The 22087-nt window shown below is 44.2% G+C and overlaps 1 protein-coding gene across 1 annotated transcript in view; it reads right to left on the bottom strand.

Annotated features, from left to right (window-relative positions):
* grpr (gastrin-releasing peptide receptor) overlaps positions 1–22087 on the bottom strand; it is a 66551-nt gene that overhangs the window by 35971 nt on the left and 8493 nt on the right. The window contains exon 2 of the mRNA XM_072262327.1: positions 12178–12529. Coding sequence (XP_072118428.1) covers positions 12178–12529 — 352 coding nt within the window. The remainder of the gene's footprint in view (positions 1–12177; positions 12530–22087) is intronic.

The following is a 22087-nucleotide window of genomic DNA, read 5'->3' as shown; positions in this document are numbered from 1 at the left end:
AAAGGGCAGAGCAACATTTCACATCATGGGATCAGCGTTCCACTACATGATTTCTTACTCGCGCTGCCAGAAATATTTCTGTTCACTTAAGCTCCCTCATTTTAATCAGCTTATTTAAAGAAACAACAGCATGATTGTAACTCTGAGCTGGTTTTAGGACAGCAGTCTGCAAAACAGCTTCAAACCCATTTGTAACCGCAGGAAACAGGCCTAGCGCATTGTCACTCACAAATTTTGTTAGAGTTACTTCATATTCCAAAGAGTTCTGGGAGAGCTGTGGGACAGCAGCACTACCTGCAGCACTGTTATGACACCTGCGGATTAAACCGACAGTATCCATAAGACCATAAGACAAAGGAGCAGAAGTCGGCCATTCAGCCCATCGAGTCTGCTCCGCCATTTTATCATGAGCTGATCCATTTTATCCTGTTTAGTCCCACTGCCCCGCCTTCTCACCATAACCTTTGATGCCCTGGCTACTCAGATACCTATCAATCTCTACCTTAAATACGCCCAATGACTTGGCCTCCACTGCTGCCCGTGGCAACAAATTCCATAGATTCACCACCCTCTGACTAAAAAAATTTCTTCGCATTTCTGTTCTGAATGGGCGCCCTTCAATCCTGAAGTCATGCCCTCTCGTACTAGACTACCCCATCATGGGAAACAACTTTGCCACATCCACTCTGTCCATGCCTTTTAACATTCGAAATGTTTCTATGAGGTCTCCCCTCATTCTTCTAAACTTCAAGGAATACAGTCCAAGAGCGGACAAATGTTCCTCATATGTTAACCCTCTCATTCCCGGAATCATTCTAGTGAATCTTCTCTGTACCCTCTCCAACGTCAGCACATCCTTCCTTAAATAAGGAGACCAAAACTGCCCACAGTACTCCAAGTGAGGTCTCACCAGCGCCTTATAGAGCCTCAACATCACATCCCTGCTCCTATACTCTATTCCTCTAGAAATGAATGCCAACATTGCATTCGCCTTCTTCACTACTGACTCAACCTGGAGGTTAACTTTAAGGGAATCCTGTACGAGGACTCCCAAGTCCCATTGCATCTCAGAACTTTGAATTCTTTCCCCATTTAAATAATAGTCTGCCCATTTATTTTTTCTGCCAAAGTGCATAACCATACACTTTCCAACATTGTACTTCATTTGCCACTTCTCTGCCCATTCTTCCGATCTATCCAAGTCTCTCTGCAGACACTCCGTTTCCTCAGCACTACCGGCCCCTCCACCTATCTTCGTATCGTCAGCAAACTTAGCCACAAAGCCATCTGTTCCATAATCCAGATCGTTGATGTACAATGTAAAAAGAAGCGGCCCCAACACTGATCCCTGTGGAACACCACTGGTAACCGGCAGCCAACCAGAATAGGATCCCTTTATTCCCACTCTCTGTTTCCTGCCAATCAGCCAACGCTCTATCCACGTATGTAACTTTCCTATAATTCCATGGGCTCTTATCTTGTTAAGTAGCCTCATGTGTGGCACCTTATCAAAGGCCTTCTGAAAATCCAAATATACAACATCCACTGCATCTCCCTTGTCTAGCCTACTGGTAATTTCCTCAAAAAATTGTAATAGGTTTGTCAGGCAGGATTTTCCTTTAAGGAATCCATGCTGAGTTCTGCCTGTCTTGTCATATGCCTCCAGGTACTCTGTAACCTCATCCTTGACAATCGACTCCAACAACTTCCCAACCACCGACATCAAGCTAACAGGTCTATAATTTCCTTGTTGCTTCCTTGCCCCCTTCTTAAATAGCGGAGTGACATTTGCAATCTTCCAGTCTTCCAGAACCATGCCAGAATCTATTGACTTTTGAAAGATCATCGCTAATGCCTCCGCAATCTCCACAGCTACTTCCTTCAGAACACGAGGGTGCATTCCATCTGGTCCAGGAGATTTATCGACCTTTAGCCTATTCAGCTTCCTGAGTACTTTGTCTGTCGTAATTGTGACTGCACACACTTCTCTTCGCTGCCACCCTTGAGTGTCCGGTATCCTGCTGTCTTCCTCAGTAAAGACTGATGCAAAATACTTGTTCAGCTCCTCTGCTATCTCCTCATCTCCCATTACAATTTCTCCAGTATCATTTTCTATCGGTCCTATATCTACTCTCACCTGTCTTTTACTCTTTATATACTTGAAAAAGCTTTTAGTATCCTCTTTGATATTATTTGTTAGTATCCTTTCATAGTTAATCTTTTCTCTCTTAATGACCTTCTTGGTTTCTTTTTGTAATGTTTTAAAAATTTCCCAATCCTCTGTCTTCCCACTAATTTTTGCTTCCTTGTATGCCCTCTCCTTTGCTTTAACTTTGGCTTTGACTTCTCTTGTCAACCACGGTTGCATCCTTTTTCCACTCGAAAATTTCTTCTTTTTTTGAATATACCTGTCTTGCACATTCCTCATTTTTCGCATAAACTCCAGCCACTGCTGCTCTGCCGTCTTTCCCACCAGTGTCTCTTTCCAGTCAACTTTGGCCAGTTCCTCTCTCATGCCACTGTAATTTCCTTTACTCCACTGAAACACCGACACATCAGATTTTGGCTTCTCTTTTTCTAATTTCACAGTGAACTCAATCATGTTATGATCACTGCCTCCTAAGGGTTCCTTCACCTCAATCTCTCCAATATCCTCCGGTTCATTACACAATACCCAATCCAATACAGCCGATCCCCTAGTGGGCTCAACAACAAGCTGTTCTAAAAAGCCATTACGCAGACATTCTACAAATTCTCTCTCTTGAGATCCAGTGCCAACCTGATTTTTCCAATCTACTCGCATGTTAAAATCCCCCACAATTATCATAACACTGCCCTTCTGACAAGCCTTTTCTATTTCCAGTTGTAATTTGTAGTCCACATCACTGCAGCTGTTTGGAGGCCTATAAATAACTGCCATCAGAGTCCTTTTACCCCTGCGATTTTTCAGCTCAACCCATAAAGATTCTGCACCTTCCGATCCTATATCACCTCTTTCTAATGATTTAATATCATTTCTTACCAATAAAGCCACGCCTCCCCCTCTGCCTACCTTCCTATCCTTCCGATACACCGTGTATCCTTGGACGTTCAGCTCCCAGAGACATGCATCCTTTAGCCAGGTCTCAGTGATGGCCATAATATCATACCTGCCAATCTGTAGCTGTACAACAAGATCATCCATCTTATTCCTTATGCTGCATGCATTTAAGTATAACACCTTAAGACCAGTATTTGATACTTCAATTTCACTGCAACTTTATTGCACTTCAACTCATCCCAATAGCTACAAATTTGCCCCATCACCTGCCTGTCCTTCCTGACATCTTTACTGCTCACTATCTTAGATTTATTTCTGTTTTCCCCTTCCTCCGCTCTATCATTCTGGTTCCCAACCCCCTGCCAAATTAGTTTAAACCCTCCCCAACAGCTCAATTAAACCTTCCCGCCAGGATATTGGTCCCCTTCGGGTTCAGGTGTAACCTGTCCATTTTGAACAGGTCATACTTCCCCCAGAAGAGATCCCAATTATCCAAGAATCTGAAGCCCGGCCCCCTGCACCAGTCTCTCAGCCACACATTCATCTGCCTGATCCTACTACTCTTGCCCTCGCTAGCACGTGGCACAGGTAGCAATCCCGAGATTACTACCCTGGAGGTCCTGCTTCTCAGCTTCCTTCCTAACTCCTGGAAATCTCTGTTCAGGACCTCCTCCCTTGTCCTATCTATGTCATTGGTACCAACATGTACCAAGACAACTGGCTGCTCACCCTCCCCCTTTAGAGTATTCAGGACCCGATCCGAGACATCCCGCCGGGGTGTTACTTCTGACCAGCCATCCATTTAACATACAACAGAGGAGAGGTAGATGACGCAATACCAACATGAACACAAGGCAAATGTAAGGCCTCACTGGTGGCACTCAACAAGATGACCGGGAAGGAATTAGAAATAGATGAAGAGTTTTTTTTTCTGAAGAGAGCTCCATGCGTTTTCCTTCCATTCACCAAAGGTGTACCGAAAAAATGAAATACTCCAGAGCTACATATCAATTTGGTCACTACAATATAAGAAAGCTGTGGTGGAGTTGAATAATAAACTTACCCAGAATGAGAACAAGACCCTTAGCACATCTGTACTGTCAATTAAGCACTCACTTCTACCAGTCCTACTCTAATCCCATTTTACTTTCCCCTTCTTCTCACAAACTCTCCCTAAATTCCATCACTAACCAATACACTAGGAGCAATCTCAGTGGCCAATTAGCTTTACAACCTGCATGTGAGAGGGAAATGGAGCATGCTGGGAAACCCACCAGTAACAGGGCGAATGAGCAAGTTCCACACTGCCCAGGTGGCTGGAAAGCTGAGGCATCAGCTTTACTCATTGCAGCACTGGAGAGACAATTTATGAGGATGTTGCCAGGACTCCAAATCTGTACTTAGGAAAGACTGGATAAGCTGGGTTTGTTTTCTTTGAAGCAGAAGAGACTGAAGGAAGATTTAATTGCTGCATATAAAATCATAGGGGTTGGCCTGGTGATAACACTTTGTGCATCTGAAGAGGCAGATGAGGTGGACAAAATGTCAGCACTAGGCTAACCCCCTACAATGAATCTATTAGGAAATGTAGAGGAGAATTGACCCAAACACTTAGCAGCAGAGATGATATAGCAGTGATGGATCACTTTAAACTGCAAAATAACAAGCCACGAGAAAACAGACCCTTAACACAACAAGGTAACTGAAGACTAGGAGCAACTAGTTCAGGCTAGCTGGTTCGGTGGTGAACAACAACAACTGTGGATGAGAGCTGGGTTTAAATAGGCTGCAAGTGATGCGATTGAAATGAATGGTGGATGATTCCGGTTAGCTGGGTGGAGACTGGGGGGTGCCTGCCTGTGCAGGCCTGACAGGAACCAGCTCCCACCCCACCCCATGGCAGGCATACAATGGCCCAGGATGATCTGGATGGATCCAGTGGGACTTCTTGATGAGTGATGGATCCAAGATGAAACAGAATGGTACCCAATGTCTCTCCTTCACATCATAACCTTCCAGGTTGACAAGGTATTGTGCACCCCACCCATCAAGTGGTGAACTGTGTACACTGGATCACCTTCCATCATCTTAGGTTCCAGGGTGCAGACTCAGATGGGTTGTGTGGTCCACGGACAATGAGCTTGAGGCACGACATGTGGAAGGTCGGTGTGATTCTGAATGATAGACCAGGCCGAGAGCTGGTGCACATGGGCAGATCTCAGGTGGACAGCCAGACACGGTCCCTAGACTGAAGTACTCTGGCTGGGTACCACTGGAAGTTGAACTGGCAACTAGGATGGTCCTCCGTGCCTCTTCCAAGCCTCCTGACAGTGGCAAACCAGGGCCCTGGTTGATGGTACCTCCACCATTAGCTCCTCCATGGGGAACAACAGGGGTAGGTAGCTATGAAACCCTTCAAAGGGTTAGAAGAACATTATAGAGGAGGCATGTAGAGTTTGGGACACTTTGGCCCAGAGTGGATACTTCTTCCATGTGGAAGATTTAGAGGTGGCAAAGAATTGCAGAAGTTTCTCCAGTTGCTGATTGACTCTTTCTGACTGCCCACTGGTCTGCAAATGATAGCCAGAGGACAAACTCACTGAAGTGTGGAGGATGGAACAGGAGGCTTGACTGAAGCAGTTGATAAATTGTGAGCCCTGGTCCTCAGGGAAGCCTCAGTGATGAGCTACATATTGAAGAACCAGATCTTCCGTCTCAACAGCTGACAGAAGTTTGGGGAGGGCAATGAAATGGGCTGCCTTGGAGAACAAGTCCACCACAGTCATGATCACCATGACCCCATCAGAAGGTGGCAAGCCCGCGATGAAATCCATAGCAATGTGTAACCACAGATGCTGAGGTACCAGTAGAGGCCGCAAAAGCCCAGAGGGTGTCTGGAGTAATTGAACTGGGCAGGCAGCGATGAACTGAGTTATATCTGTGATCATGGTGGGCCAGCTGAACTGGCATCGCAGAAAATCCAGGGTCTGTCATATGCCTGGATGGTCAGAGAAGGATGAAGAGTGGGCCCACTGAACTGCCTCAGAGTGCATGGCCACCAGCATATACATAGGTGTGTTGGTCAGAGGCTGATCTGGTTCTTAAGATCCCAGTTGATCAGGGCGAGGACTTGCAAGGACAGTATGATGGGCCGATGATTGACCTCCATTTCAACTGGCTTGAACTGTTGTGACAGGGCATCTGCCTTCGTGTTCTTGGACCCAGTTCATTAAGAGATGGTGAAGTTCCATTGCTTGAAGAAGAGTGTTCAGTGAGTCTGATGTGAGTTGGGCTGGTGGGTCTGTTGTATGGACATTAGGTTCTGGTAATCAATTCAAATCAGGAAGAGCTCAGTGTTTTCGATCAGCCAATAAACGTACATGACAGCCGTGGTCTTTGGGGACTTGGAGAAAATGTGGATTTCGTTGAGGTAGACAAACACATATGTGTGTAGCACATGTCAGAAGAATGAAGGCTTGGAAAAAGGCTGGACTGTTGGAAATTCTGAAATTTTGAATGCACTGTCCATCAAGGAGAGAGGGTAGCACAATTGTTGAGTCTGCAATAGTGGATGCAGGGACAAAGACCTCCGTCTTTCTTTTTGACAATAAAGAACCTTGCACAGATTGATGATTGGGATGGTCGAATGAAGGCATAATGTAGCACTTCGGTGATGTAGTCAGTCATGGCTTTGGTTTCAGGAGGAGAGAGGGAGAACACGACTTCGGGGAGGTGTGGTGCCCGGGAGGAGGTCGATCGCGCATTCATGTGGTCTGTGAGGTTGCGGGGTTCTCTCTTCCCTTTTACTGAAGGCAATGGCTAAATCCTGGAATTCCTGCAGGAGATTGGTGAAGTCAAGGGTTTCTCCAGCCTCTACGGATTTACAGGGTGAAGTTAGTTACCTGAGGTTGCAGACCGGTGGGTCCCCAACTCAGTAATGAATTGGATGACCAGGTGAAATGAGGGTCGTGAGTGGAGAGCCAGGAGTAACCTAAGATGGGAGGAGTGTTGTGTGAGTCAATCAGGAGGAATTGGATGGACTCATGCTCTCCGATGCTCACATGCACAGACTCTCTGTACACTCTGACCATCTCAAACCTCAAGGGATGTCTCTCAGTGGCTGCGATGCAGATGGAGTGCGAGGTAGACTCGGTAGAGAGTCCAAGCTGCATACACAGAGTCTGATCCAAAAAGTTGCCTGCAGCGTCCGAATCTACCGGAGCCTCCTATGCACATAGAGCTGTCGGGGTGTGGAGGAGGGCAGAAGAAGTGAGTTGGGCTATGGTGCTGGAACGAGGATCTGGGTGGGGTGGGGGAGGAGCGGAAGCTTATCAGATAGAAGGGGCCTTGTCTCTACCTGGCTGTTCCGTTTTCTGGGATGCAGGGGCCCTTTGATGCGTGGCTGATCAGCTGCTCCACAGTAAAGTGTCCGAGGTGTTTCTTCACTGACACTTATGCTCTTTGGGTGGGGGTGGGGGGGTTCAGGGAGTCTCCTTATCTGCATGGGTTCTAGAGGTATTACTGGTAAAGGTCCTACAACCTGAAACGATTCTGAGAATGGAACTGGGGTTCTGGCTGGTGATATGGAGGGTTGTCCCATAAGGTGTTTGTCAATTTGGAGGGTGTGATGTGGCTTTCGATGTTGGTGGGCATATCCTGGGTAAACAGCTCACCTTTCAAGTGCTCCAGGAGGCCATGGCTAGCAATGCTTCCACATTGCAGATACACTCTGCCACGAGAGTCCTGAATTCCATGATGTAACTCAGCACCAAGCATGAGCCTTGATGCAGGCAAAATATCCGATCCACCTGGGATGGTCCAAAATCCAGCACATCGCAATGGTGAGTTCCACATGTTTCTTGTAGGTGGTAGTTTTATTTCCCAGTTAGCGTGGGCCAGATCAGAGTTTGCCCAGTCAAGAGAGAGATGATGAAGGCAATCTTGGCTCAGTCCATAGAACACAGAGTTGGCTGCAGCTCAGAGTGCAAGACACACTGGGACAGGAAGCTGTGGAATCGGGTTGGGAATCCATCAAGGCGTTCGGGCTCCGGAATCCAAAGTCCCAACGGAAGAGATTGACTGATGTGGAGTTGCTGTAACAAGACAGAGAGCTGGAAGAGAGCGGTGAGCAGACTGTCATGACTTCCCGCTGCTTCTGGACCATGTACACGTTAATGTGTATGACTTCCTTTAGGTGAGCAAACTCTGCTTAGAAAATTCCAAGTTCACAAATTCGTTAGTTCCCTGCCCTTTGTACACTGGATTGTGGATTATTGCAATTCTCAGTGCACTAAGGTTTCTAACACAGCAAATAGGATCATTAAAGGTATTTCCTGAGGTAATTAGCCTAAGCCGTACAGCATACATGTGATACAATAATGCTGGATATTTTTAAGGACTATTATGCTTGTCCATGGCTGAGGCCTGTTAAGCATTAGGTTAATTGTTGCACTATAACATATTTGATATAATAAAACAGCTGTAGTCATGACTCAGAGACAAAATGTAAGAACATTTGGTTTGTTTTATTGCATGTGATAAACAAGTCTTCATGTCACCATCAGCTAGGTCAGTCGCAGTTGTACTATCCCAGACACATGGCTGAACATAACTCCTGACAATTCTAACTAGCTGAGCCTAAACCTGCGATGTCATAATAAGAATCCACTTGAAGTTTAATGTTGAACTTTTCACTTTGAATGACATATTCCAGTTTCTAGCTTGGAAGCAGGAATGCTCTGAAAGTGGTTCAGATCAAAATCAAAATAAATTTATTGTCAAAGTGCATATATATCAATGTTTACTACGCTGAAATTCATTTTTGTGCAGGATTTTATGTGAAAATAAAGCAATACAATAGAACTGAAAAGCTAAACATAAACACACACTAATAAACAACCAATGTGCAAAAAAGACAAATAGTATAAATACAAAGATTGTTTGATTCGAATTTTGTTTCCATCTGATTTATATAGGAGCAGAAAGTTTCATTGAAACTCGGCTGTTACTTAATGTGATTGTCTCAAAAGTGCTTTCACACAACCGTAGGGGGTGGAAATGCATTGGGTGTTGCTCGGAAAATATTAAAAAGCCTACAAAGTTTCTTAGCAAGGCTATTTTAACAACAGCATGAGCCCACTCATTATAAACAGTGCAACGTTTTATCTTCACAACAAGCAGAACACTTCCATATAAACACATTTCTGTGCCTGCATTTCACAACATGGCTCTTACCATGGTCATCTTTGGGATTTCGTTTTAACTCGACTATTTACTTTGGGTTCTGGTAACGAGCTAATAAATATCTTTGTGTCAGTGACTTTAGTGCTGGTTAATGCTGGGAGTTTGCAACAGTCTCCATTTCTGAATTACAGGAAGAGAATCAGTAGAGTTCTTCCTAGCCTGTGTAGAAGACTGAGGTGTGAGATGCCTGGGGTTGATGGAGCAGGCGAGTAGTGGTTATAGATCAGAAGGAGAGGGCATCAGAACAGGATGGCAAGAGTGACTATCAAGCTTGGATTGGGAGTACGAACAAGAGGAAATCTGCAGATGCTCGAAATCCTAGCAACACACACAAAATGCTGGAGGAACTCAGCAGGCCAGGCAGCATCTATGGAAAAGAGTACAGGCGATGTTTCAGGCCGAAACCCTTCGGCAGGACTGGAGAAAAAAAACTGAGGAGTAGATTTAAAAGGTGGGGAGAGGGGAGCAAGAACCACCAGGTGACAGGTGAAACCTGGAGGGAGAGGGATGAAGCAAGGAGATGGGAAGTTGACTGGTGAAATGAAAGGGGATGTAAAATGGTGGAGGGGGGGCATTACTGGCATTTTGAGAAATCAATGTTCATGCCATCAGGTTGGAGGCTACCCAAACAGAATATAAGGTGCTGCTCCTCCAACCTAAGTGTAGCCACATCACGACAGTGGTGGAGGCCATGGATAGACATATCAGAATGGGAATAGGATGTGGAATTAAAATGGGTGGCCACTGGGAGATCCTACTTGTTCTGGCAGATGGAGCATAGATGCTCGGTGAAGCGGTCTCTCAATCTACATCGGGTCTCACCAATGTACAGGAGGCCAAACCAGGAGCACCAAACACCGTAAATGACCCCAATAGACTTACAAGTGAAGTGTTGCCTCACCTAGAAGGACTGTTTGGCGTCCTGGATGGTAGTGAGGGAGGAGGTCCAAACACAGTAAATGACCCCAACAGACTGCTCCCTCACTACAATCCAGTTTAGTTAGTTTAGATCTAACTGTATTCTTACTTCAGTGGTTGGTAATTTGATGGAGAAGATCCTGAAAGGCAGGATTTATGAACATTTGGAGAGGCATAATATGATTAGGAATAGTCAGTATAGCTTTGTCAAAGGCAGATCGTGCCTTACGAGCCTGATCGAATTTTTTGAGGATGTGACTAAACACATTGATGAAGGTAGAGCAGTAGATGTAGTGTATATGGATTTCAGCAAGGCATTTGATAAGGTACCCCATGCAAGGTTTATTGAGAAAGTAAGGAAGCATGGGATCCAAGGGGACATTGCTTTGCGGATCCAGAACTGGCTTGCCCAGAGAAGGCAAAGAGTGGTTGTAGATGGGTCATATTCCGCATGGAGGTCGGTAACCAGTAGTGTGCCTCAGGGATCTATTCTGGGACCCCTACTCTTCATGGCTTTTATAAGTGACCTGGATGAGGAAGTGGAGGGATGGGTTAGTAAGTTTGCTGATGACACAAAAGTTGGGGATGTTTTGGACAGTGTGGAGGGCTGTCAGAGGTTACAGTGGGACATTGATAGGATGCAAAACTGGGCTGAGAAGTGGCAGATGGAGTTCAACCCAGATAAGTGTGAGGTGGTTCATTTTGGTATGTCAAATATGATGGCAGAATATAGCATTAATGGTAAGACTCTTGGCAATGTGGAGGATCAGAGGGATCTTTGGTTCCAAGTCCATAGGACACTCAAAGCTGCTTCGCAGGTTGACTCTATGGTTAAGAAGGCATATGGTGCATTGGCCTTCATCAATCGTGGGACTGAGTTTAAGAACCGAGAGGTAATATTGCAGCTATATAGGACTCTGGTAAGACCCCACTTGGAGTACTGTGCTCAGTTCTGGTCGCCTCACTACAGGAAGGATGTGTAAACTATAGAAAGGGTGCAGAGGAGATTTACAAGGATGTTGCCTGGATTGGGGAGCATGCCTTATGAGAATAGGTTGAGTGAACTCGGCCTTTTGTCCTTGGAGCGACGGTAGATGAGAGGTGACCTGATAGAGGTGTACAAGATAATGAGAGGCATTGATCATGTGGATAGTCATAGGCTTTTTCCCAAGGCTGAGATGGCTAACACGAGAGGGCATAGTTTTAAGGTGCTTGGAAGCTGGTACAGAGGAGATGTCAGGGGTAAGTTTTTTATGCAGAGAGTGGTGAGTGTGTGGAATGGGCTGCCAGCAGTGGTGGTGGAGGCGGAAATGATAGGGTGTTTTAAGAGACTCCTGGATAGGTACATGGAGCTTAGAAAAATAGAGGGCTATGGGTAAGCCTAGGTAGTTCTAAGGTAAGGACATGTTCAGCACAGCTTTGTGGGCCGAAGGGCCTGTATTGTGCTGTAGGTTTTCTATGTTTCTATGTTTCTATGTGTTGATTCCTCACATCAGCTCTGGCCAAAATGAATGCCTGTTCCTTGGGGTGGGGAGGAGGGGGAGGACTTCCTCACTGGCACATCATTCCATACATCAAACTGAGCATTAAAAAAACTATCAGCTTATCAGGAAGAGATGTGTCACTCTCGTTGATGTGCAGGGTAGACTTGTCTTCCAGGCATCTCCCCCTTGATGTCTGCAAGTAAAGAGGCTGACAATCACAGCCAGCTGTACCAAACTGAATGAACAGCAGAAAACATTGGAGACATTTTCAGGAGAAGAGCTCTTACAGGTCACAGAAAGAACCTAAGCCGACAGTATAGTGCAAAGTGTTAATTGCAAGCAGGATCTGTACTTACTGTGATCTTTGAAGTGAATAGAAATTGATTTGTCCAAGTGAACTGATTGATTCACACACTGTCAGTGCCGACTCATTATGTAAAGATACAATGGCATCCCATCTGGACCTGAGCAACCTGAAATCTGTGGGCTTACCTGTCTCAATATGTGCTGGTTGCCCTCTGCTGGAATGTTGTAAGCACTCCTGATCAAGTTCTTGGCAATGTGAAAGTAGTACACAGAGATGATGAAGAGAGGAATGATGTAGAAAATCAGGAAGGATGCCATGGAGTGGATTTTAGGATGCAAGTCATTGCCATGTGGATACGGAGCACAAGCTTTAAAAGTTTTATTGATATCGGAGTTATTGAAAGAATGCAGGTCGGAATAAACGGCATCGGGAACAGCCAGCAGCATTGAAAACACCCAGATGAATGCAGCTTTCACACAGATCTTCATCAGAGCATTGGTAGTTTGGATGTCCATTGGTCTGACTATAGCCTTATACCTGCAAAAAGAACAAATGAACAGCATGTAACAAGACTCTAAATGGTGCCTGACAAATCATAATGGTTGCAAAGAAATAGATCACAATGCATTCAGTTCACAGGTGGTCAGTGTTTCACCAGGTTAAATAATTAAAGGAAAAAAGGAACTTCTCAGGCTTCTCAGCAAGAGTTCAATAATTGCTGCCTATACCCTCATTCCTCATCTGAATTAGAAACAAATTATAATATTTATTACTCCCAGGAGGAATCATGGAAAGAATATGCAGTGATCCGTTCACCTAATGCCGAAAGGATTCCTTCCGAACTCCTTCAGTACAGTCATTCCATCAGCTGCTCCTTTAAATCCTGGATATCCTAACAATAAGAAAAGCACCAAGGAAGCTGACCCAACAATGCAATGCAATCCAATTCTCTGAGACCAACAATGTGTGCAGAAAAGTGCAATCTCCACGAGCACTGGCCTGATGCTTACCGTTTTAACGCACAGCACGTATCGTTGTAAGATCTGTCATCTATGAGTTATGATTCTACGACTCATAAACACATGGTGAGGGGAATTCAAACATTAACAGTGGCATATTTTCCACAACTTTTAAAGACAGCCTTATAAAAGGGCCTGCTGTGCTTTGGCATTGATGCATTACTGATACGAACATGATAAGAGGTTCTCTCCAGCAGTATTAACTTTCTCATGTTACAACTTAAACATCAGTCAACTAACATAATCAGAACACCATTATATTTGCACATAAAGTTATCACAATGCTGCAGGAATGTAATCCTTTGACCGCTAGAAGTTTTATGCTCCCTAAAGACTGATTAACCTATTAAAACACGGGTAATAATTACACTGACCATTTGTGAAGCATTGGCTAATTGGAATTTACATGAATGGTGAATAAATCTGACTGCTTTGGTTGAGCAGAAAGCACAATTCGCAGCAGAACTACAGAAAATTGCTGCAGATGGTTTAACACAAGTGTAAAGAAGCAAAGAAAGAAAGAAATATGTGTTATGTTCTGAGAATACTGCTAGAATATGTGTATACCAATTGCCCAGAGACTTAGGCAATCCCTTTACTTCAGTCAACACACACTAAATGCTGGAGGAATTCAGCAGGCCAGGCAATATCTATGGAAAAGAGGAAACAGTTGATGTTTTGGGCCGAGACCTTTCATCAGGACTACAATCCTGCTACCTGTTTGCACAAGTCCTGATGAAGGGTCTCAGCTCGAAATGTGAACTGTTTACTCTTTTCCAAAGATGCTGCCTGGCCTGCTGAGTTCCTCCAGCAGTTTTTGTATGTTGCTTGAATTTCCAGCACCTGCAGATTTCCTCTTGTTTGCTCTTTACTTCAGTGCTGTATCTGTGTGACTTTGGCACCAGTCTGCTGGAATTCCCTCTCTAAATCCCTTTTCCTCTGCACCCCCCCACCATCCCGTCCCCAATATTTTCAGCACACTGCACAAGGTACTGCAGAGTCTGGCTTCAGCTGCAATGTAATCTCTGAAGCTGCATATCACTGTTCCTTCTCCTCCAGTCTACCTGCCAGTTTGGTTCCAGATATTGTCCTCTGCCAACGTCTGCACGGCGCATGCAGTGTTGTTGGCTACAGGGCTGCTTGGTTCTGTGTTACAGTCTTATGTGGCCCTAACATCACTTTTACTCTGTACCACACTTACACGGGAATTAGGAAGTCACATGGGGGCCGGCTGGTGGCACAATGACATCAGCACCGGACCTAGGAGCGGAGGTTCCCAGGTTCAAAACTGGTCGGGTCTGCTCCCGAGTACACTTTCCCATCCATGCTGGGTTGAGTGTCGAGATCGCAACTCGGCCTCGCAAAATAAAGGGAAAATACTGCGAAAATGTCTGTGTGAGGAGTGTTGCACCACACAGTCTCTCTGTCGCTCTGCGCCTTGTCAAAAAAGTCATGAAATAGACATCATCACGGATGCACACACGTGCACAGACGCACATGCACCGATTTGCACACACACAGGCACACGCCAAAAAAAAAGGAAGTTACATGGACAGATTAGAAAACTAGAATTGTTTTCAAAGGGGAGATGACTGGGTGGAGAGGGGGGAGGAGATGTAAACTTATATGGAACTTTGATAAGGTAAATAGGAAGAATCTGTTCCACTGGCAAGAGTCTTGATAATCAGAGAGCACAGATCTAAGGTTATGATGAAGGGTTTCTGCCTGAAACATCGACTGTTTATTATCCTTCACAGATGATGCTTGACCTGCTGAGTTCCTCCAGCATTTTGTGTGTGTTGCTCTGGATTTCCAGCATCTGGGAATCTCTCATATTACATATCTAAGGTAATTAGTTCCAGACGTAGATAGGAAGAGAAGAGATTTTCCCTTGCATCATGAGATGTTATGATCTGGAGTAGTCTGCCAGAAAGAATGAGGGAAATATACCAAAAACTGACCATCAGAAGGTCATTAGACAAAGACTTGATGGGGAAAATACTGAAGAGGTAGAACAAATGAGCAGGGTAATTGAATAGCTCTTGCAATAGAAGCACAGAAAGAAAAAAAAAAGTAGGAATAGGAGTAAACATGATCACGGATAATCTTTTTACTTCAGCTACTTCATATTTCCACTCTCTGTTTTTCTTCAATACATTCAGCAACGTGATGTCCACAACAGTCAATAAAAAGAGTTCCATATGATCATCAGACCCTGAGGGAAGAAACTTCTCATCATTGTTCCAAGTGCCCTACCCCATACCTTGATACAGCAACCCCTTCTTATAGAACCATGGCCATAATCTATTGAACTTTGGAAGACGACAACCAATGCATCCTCTGTCTGTCTGTTGTACTGCCTGCAGTGCGGGTTATAAGCCCCTAGCACTTTATCAGCTTGGTGCTATTAGTTTCTTAAATATTTTTTTCTTAAAAAACTATTTCTTTTTATTCATGTATTTCATTAGATTCTTGGTTCTGCAATATTTCTGGTTAGCCATTTGTGTCCTCTTTCAGGAAGGCTATACTGTACCAAGGTATTTGTTTAATTGCTCTTCTGTTTCTGACTATATACATTGTTTTTTTTTGTTTAAGATACTGTAGTCTCTTCTTATGTTTTTGCAAGTTTACTCTATTTAATTCTGCTCCCTTAATCAATCTCTTGGCCCATGTTTGCTGAACTCTAAATTGCTCCCAATCCATAAATGTGCTACTTTTTTAAAAAAAGCGTTGAATGACTGCTCTTTGATTTAATACTATGCTTAAATTATTTTGCTTGATTATTTTTCCTTTTGGATTTTAGCATCAGGAAGGAATGCATAATTGTTGCTTTCTCTCCATTCATTCCTTAAATGTTAGCCATTGCCACTGTAGTACCATTCAATGATACCCAATCCAACTGAGCCAACACCCCTTCATAATTTCCTTGGTTAAGATTTTTAACCATAATCTGAGACTGATGTACTTCAGTTTTCTTCTTAATAAAGAATTCCCTCCTGTCACAAGCACTCTTCCCTAAAGGACCACAAATAACAAAACCATCAAATAATCCACCCCATTACACAGTACCCATTCTTGTACAGCCAAAACCCCAGCTGGCTCTTCAACATAGTAGTCTAAATCCATTGCATACATATTCATCTTCCACAATATTAATGCAAATTTTGTTTGATCAGCCTAAAATTGACCATTAAATGTAATGAATCAACACAGGTTGATTGGGCTAAATAGCTTGGTTTGGTGCTATGTGAATCTGCCAAATATTCTGAGGGATCTATACTGGAGCCACAACTATTGATCACATCAACTTAAAATGGACAGCACACTAAAGAAGCAATGAAATAAATGCATGGATTACTATAAACCACAAATACTTGTCACTAATAACAACTGTTCTTTAATAGCAATCAGCAGAGGTACTGATTGCACGAAAACTCTCTGCAAAACAAAATACTCATATTGATTTGTCTTACCGTGGAAAGGTTTAATAAAGCTTCAACTTCTGTACCTAATCTATTAGAGAGAATGTTGCCCATGACTAATCACCGTTCTGAAAGATTAGCATGGGAATATTGTACATACTCTGTTATCCATCCACAGCATCAGAACTGCCAGAGGCTCAAACACTGGAGAGTCAGAAAGGAAAACTATTTACATTCCATATCGTAAAATGAATAATGTAAATGGTATTATTCCCCATTTCAGCACTCGCCATTATTATAATATACAGACATTATAAATCAAACATCTAAATGTTACAATTTTCTCAATGAGATATCATTAACATAAAAAATTATCCTACAATCCTTAGGAAGAGGTGCAGTCGACGTTTCAGGCCGAGACCCTTCATCAGGACTAACTGAAGGAAGAGTGAGTAAGGAATTTGAAAGTTGGAGGGGGAGGGGGAGATCCAAAATGATAGGAAAAGACAGGAGGGGGAGGGATAGAGCCAAGAGCTGGACAGGTGATTGGCAAAAGGGGATACGAGTGGATCATGGGACAGGAGGTCCGGGAAGAAAGACAAGGGGGGGGGGGGAACCCAGAGGATGGGCAAGAGGTATATTCAGAGGAACAGAGGGAGAAAAAGGAGAGTGAGAGAAAGAATGTGTGCATAAAAATAAGTAACAGATGGGGTACGAGGGGGAGGTGGGGCCTAGCGGAAGTTAGAGAAGTCGATGTTCATGCCATCAGGTTGGAGGCTACCCAGATGGAATATAAGGTGTTGTTCCTCCAACCTGAGTGTGGCTTCATCTTTACAGTAGAGGAGGCCGTGGATAGACATGTCAGAATGGGAATGGGATGTGGAATTAAAATGTGTGGCCACTGGGAGATCCTGCTTTCTCTGGCGGACAGAGCGTAGATGTTCAGCAAAGTGGTCTCCCAGTCTGCGTCGGGTCTCGCCAATATATAAAAGGCCACATCGGGAGCACCGGATGCAGTATATCACCCCAGCCAACTCACAGGTGAAGTGTTGCCTCACCTGGAAGGACTGTTTGGGGCCCTGAATGGTGGTAAGGGAGGAAGTGTAAGGGCATGTGTAGCACTTGTTCCGCTTACACGGATAAGTGCCAGGAGGGAGATCAGTGGGGAGGGATGGGGGGGACGAATGGACAAGGGAGTTGTGTAGGGAGCGATCCCTGCAGAATGCAGAGAGTGGGGGGAGGGAAAGATGTGCTTAGTGGTGGGATCCCGTTGGAGGTGACGGAAGTTATGGAGAATAATATGTTGGACCCGGAGGCTGGTGGGGTGGTAGGTGAGGACCAGGGGAACCCTATTCCTAGTGGGGTGGCGGGAGGATGGAGTGAGAGCAGATGTACGTGAAATGGGGGAGATGCGTTTAAGAGCAGAGTTGATAGTGGAGGAAGGGAAGCCCCTTTCTTTTAAAAATGAAGACATCTCCCTCGTCCTAGAATAAAAAGCCTCATCCTGAGAGCAGATGCGGCGGAGACGGAGGAATTGCGAGAAGGGGATGGCGTTTTTGCAAGAGACAGGGTGAGAAGAGGAATAGTCCAGATAACTGTGAGAGTCAGTAGGCTTATAGTAGACATCAGTGGATAAGCTGTCTCCAGAGACAGAGACAGAAAGATCTAGAAAGGGGAGGGAGGTGTCAGAAATGGACCAGGTAAACTTGAGGGCAGGGTGAAAATTGGAGGCAAAGTTAATAAAGTCAACGAGTTCTGCATGCGTGCAGGAAGCAGCGCCAATGCAGTCATCGATGTAGCTAAGGAAAAGTGGGGGACAGATACCAGAATAGGCACGGAACATAGATTGTTCCACAAACCCAACAAAAAGGCAGGCATAGCTAGGACCCATACGGGTGCCCATAGCTACACCTTTAGTTTGGAGGAAGTGGGAGGAGCCCAAGGAGAAATTATTAAGAGTAAGGACTAATTCCGATAGACGGAGCAGAGTGGTGGTAGAGGGGAACTGATTAGGTCTGGAATCCAAAAAGAAGCGTAGAGGTTTGAGACCTTCCTGATGGGGGATGGAAGTATATAAGGACTGGACATCCACGGTGAAAATAAAGCGGTGAGGGCCAGGGAACTTAAAATCATCGAAAAGTTTAAGAGCGTGAGAAGTGTCACGAACATAGGTCAGAAGGGATTGAACAAGGGGTGATAAAACAGTGTCGAGGGAACAAGGGGTGATAAACCACTAAGCACGTCTTTCCCTCCCCCCCTCTCTCTGCATTCTGAAGGGATCGCTCCCTACACAACTCCCTTGTCCATTCGTCCCCCCCATCCCTCCCCACTAATCTCCCTCCTGGCACTTATCCGTGTAAGCGGAACAAGTGCTACACATGCCCTTACACTTCCTCCCTTACCACCATTCAGGGCCCCAAACAGTCCTTCCAGGTGAGGCAACACTTCACCTGTGAGTCAACTGGGGTGATATACTGCGTCCGGTGCTCCCGATGTGGCCTTTTATATATTGGCGAGACCCAACGCAGACTGGGAGACCGCTTTGCTGAACATCTACGCTCTGTCCGCCAGAGAAAGCAGGATCTCCCAGTGGCCACACATTTTAATTCCACATCCCATACCCATTCTGACATGTCTATCCATGGCCTCCTCTACTGTAAAGATGAAGCCACACTCAGGTTGGAGGAACAACACCTTATATTCCGTCTGGGTAGCCTCCAACCTGATGGCATGAACATCGACTTCTCTAACTTCCGCTAAGGCCCCACCTCCCCCTCGTACCCCATCTGTTATTTATTTTTATGCACACATTCTTTCTCTCACTCTCCTTTTTCTCCCTCTGTCCCTCTGAATATACCTCTTGCCCATCCTCTGGGTTCCCCCGCTCTCCCTTGTCTTTCTTCCAGGACCTCCTGTCCCATGATCCTCTCGTATCCCTTTTGCCTATCACCTGTCCAGCTCTTGGCTCCATCCCTCCCCCTCCTGTCTTCTCCTATCATTTTGGATTTCCCCCTCCCCCTCCAACTTTCAAATCCCTTACTCACTCTTCCTTCAGTTAGTCCTGACGAAGGGTCTCGGCCTGAAACGTCGACTGCACCTCTTCCTAGAGATGCTGCCTGGCCTGCTGCATTCACCAGCAACTTTGATGTGTGTTGCTTGAATTTCCAGCATCTGCAGAATTCCTGTTGTTTTTATCCTACAATCCTTAACCACATTTGAGTAATGTACCGCAGAATCCATTAAATGTGCAATCAATTCAATACTACCACTGTAAGGCTTGGATATTTGAGAGGGCAAGAATCAAGGCAATAAATAACAAAATTAGAGTAGAGAATGCTGGAAATCCTGGGCTGGTCAAGCCACAACTGTGGGAAGAGAAACAGTCAATATTTCAGTTCGGCAACTTTTCGTCAGAACTGAATGCTATAGGAGACTATACTGGAGAAATCAAACACAGATCACTTTGTGAAACACTTGTATACAGTCTGCAGTGGTGACCCTGAGCTTTCCACTTCTTGCCAGTTTATTTCTCCTTCCCACTCCCCCTCTGACCCATTGTCCACCTGTACTACCACAGTGAGGTCCAACGCCAGCACCTCAGATGTTGGTTGGGCACACGGCAATCCTTCTGGACTCAGTATGGAATACTTCAGGCAACTTGATTTCCCAGTCTGTCTGTCAGTGAGATTAACTCGGTTTTTAAATGTTTCTTTCCTTTTCTCTCTGAGAGGGAAAGACATGCTCAGCCTGAGCTTATTGGATTTGTTCTCCTGTTCTGCATTTCACCATTCCTGCATTCTTTTGTCAATGTTCTCACTCTGTAACTGCTCCTGTTCCCTCACTGGCTAGATAACCTTGTTTAAAGTTTATCCCATGGCCATCCCAGTTTTACTGTGTTATGTGAACATAATCTATCAAAAGAATTAAATATTTCAACACTTATTCTTCCATGTCAAACATTCCCTCTCTACTAATAGTCTGATGGTCTTAAGTGAACAATATATTTATTTTTAAACAGCAACTCCTAAATCTAGATTCTCCCATGTGAGGAAATATCATTTCTGTACCCACACAATTAAGATCCCACAATGTAAGCAGATTTCTAAAGGTTCATGCACATCATTGGACTTCCCCTATTCACATATAGCCCATCTTCTTGGTGATTTTGTTTAGGTTTACCCAGCAAGATCTTGAAAGTGAAAAAATCAAAAACCTGCAGATAACAGAAATCAGAAAATACTGAAAACACTTAGTGGGCCACGCAGCAACTGCTGAACTAAAAACAGGGTTAATGTTTCTGGTTGAAATCCCTTCAGCAGAACTGAGAAAGAGAAAACAAGTTAGTTTTAAGTTGCAGAAAGGGAGGGATGAATAGAATAAAGGGAATTGCTCCCATTGGGTGAGACCAGGCTTGCCATGGTGATAAAGTGAAGATGAAGCCATTGGTTGATTAGGTTAATGAGGAAAGGGGAAAGAGGGAGAGGGAGAGGATTTGTAAATACAGTTTAAAGATCTTGAAACATAGGATAGCTTTGACTAATTGATTAAGCAACTTTGTAAGTAAAATGAAACCGTGTTTAAAGGTCATGTTTCACATACAGTATTTTGAATTTCTCCAAATCAGCCCACTGCTAAGGAACGGGATTAACATAATAGATGGTAATGAGGCAGCCAGTTAGTGACAACAGGAAATAATTGCTTTGAAAAAATAGCATTGCGTGAGAACTCAATGAAAAATAAGAAAATAAACAGTAATTTTCAAACAAGCAGAGAACAGAATGAAGTAACGGTGGAACTGCATTTATTTTTGTTAGCAAAAGGCACCAGGGAAGGCTGGACAATGAGGTCACAGATCAGCCACTGAGTGACAGGACAGATAAGGGGTTCGGCATCCTCCTCCTGTTCCTATATTGCTCATTGTGTTTCATAAAATGATAGTAAAATTGCCATCTATTCTCATTCATGCTTCCTTTCTCTTATAGTGATTGATGTATTTTTCTCAGTAGACACTGTCAGTCCTGGGGCCACACTGTACAATATTAGCACACATCCATATTACATTTCTTTCCCTATTAAGGTAAGCGTCAATATAAACGGGAGTTGCATGCATTGTTCTAATGCTGGTTGTTTTGACATCATTAATTTCTCCCCCACTCTAAGCTGCATTATGTTATAATTCCATAAAAAACAGGCAGATGACAGGTAATTAAAACAAATAAGTCTTTTGCTCAGTACTGAGGAAGCCAAGATGGTTAATGGTCACAGACAGCATTTAACAAATTTCAAACTGAGTGTAACGATGTACTGCCTTTGAATGGTCATTTGGCAACTTTATCTTTGCACAAGTATTAGACCCTGCAGACCAGACAAGTGCTGGGAACAAGACAGCACATATTTTTCAGTTAAAGGCTCATGTCATAGAGCATGAAAGACCAAAACAATATATCAATACTATTTGAAACAAATGAAGAAATTGTTACCTTCACCTCACTCCTATTTTATAGGTTAGAAATGTTGTCACGTTGCAATTACGCCAGAGATAAATTATGCCAGTTATTATAGGCTGAGACAGCAGGATCTGCTCTCTGAAGTGTTTTCAACTGAATTTGCTCAAAGTACTTGGAGGAGACAATTTATCTAATTTATTGTCATGT

This window comes from Mobula birostris, chromosome 6 (genome assembly GCF_030028105.1).
Source record: "Mobula birostris isolate sMobBir1 chromosome 6, sMobBir1.hap1, whole genome shotgun sequence".
NCBI lineage: Eukaryota > Metazoa > Chordata > Chondrichthyes > Myliobatiformes > Myliobatidae > Mobula > Mobula birostris.
The sequence above is the reverse complement of the archived record's forward strand: the minus strand, read 5'-3'. Positions and strand labels throughout refer to the sequence as shown.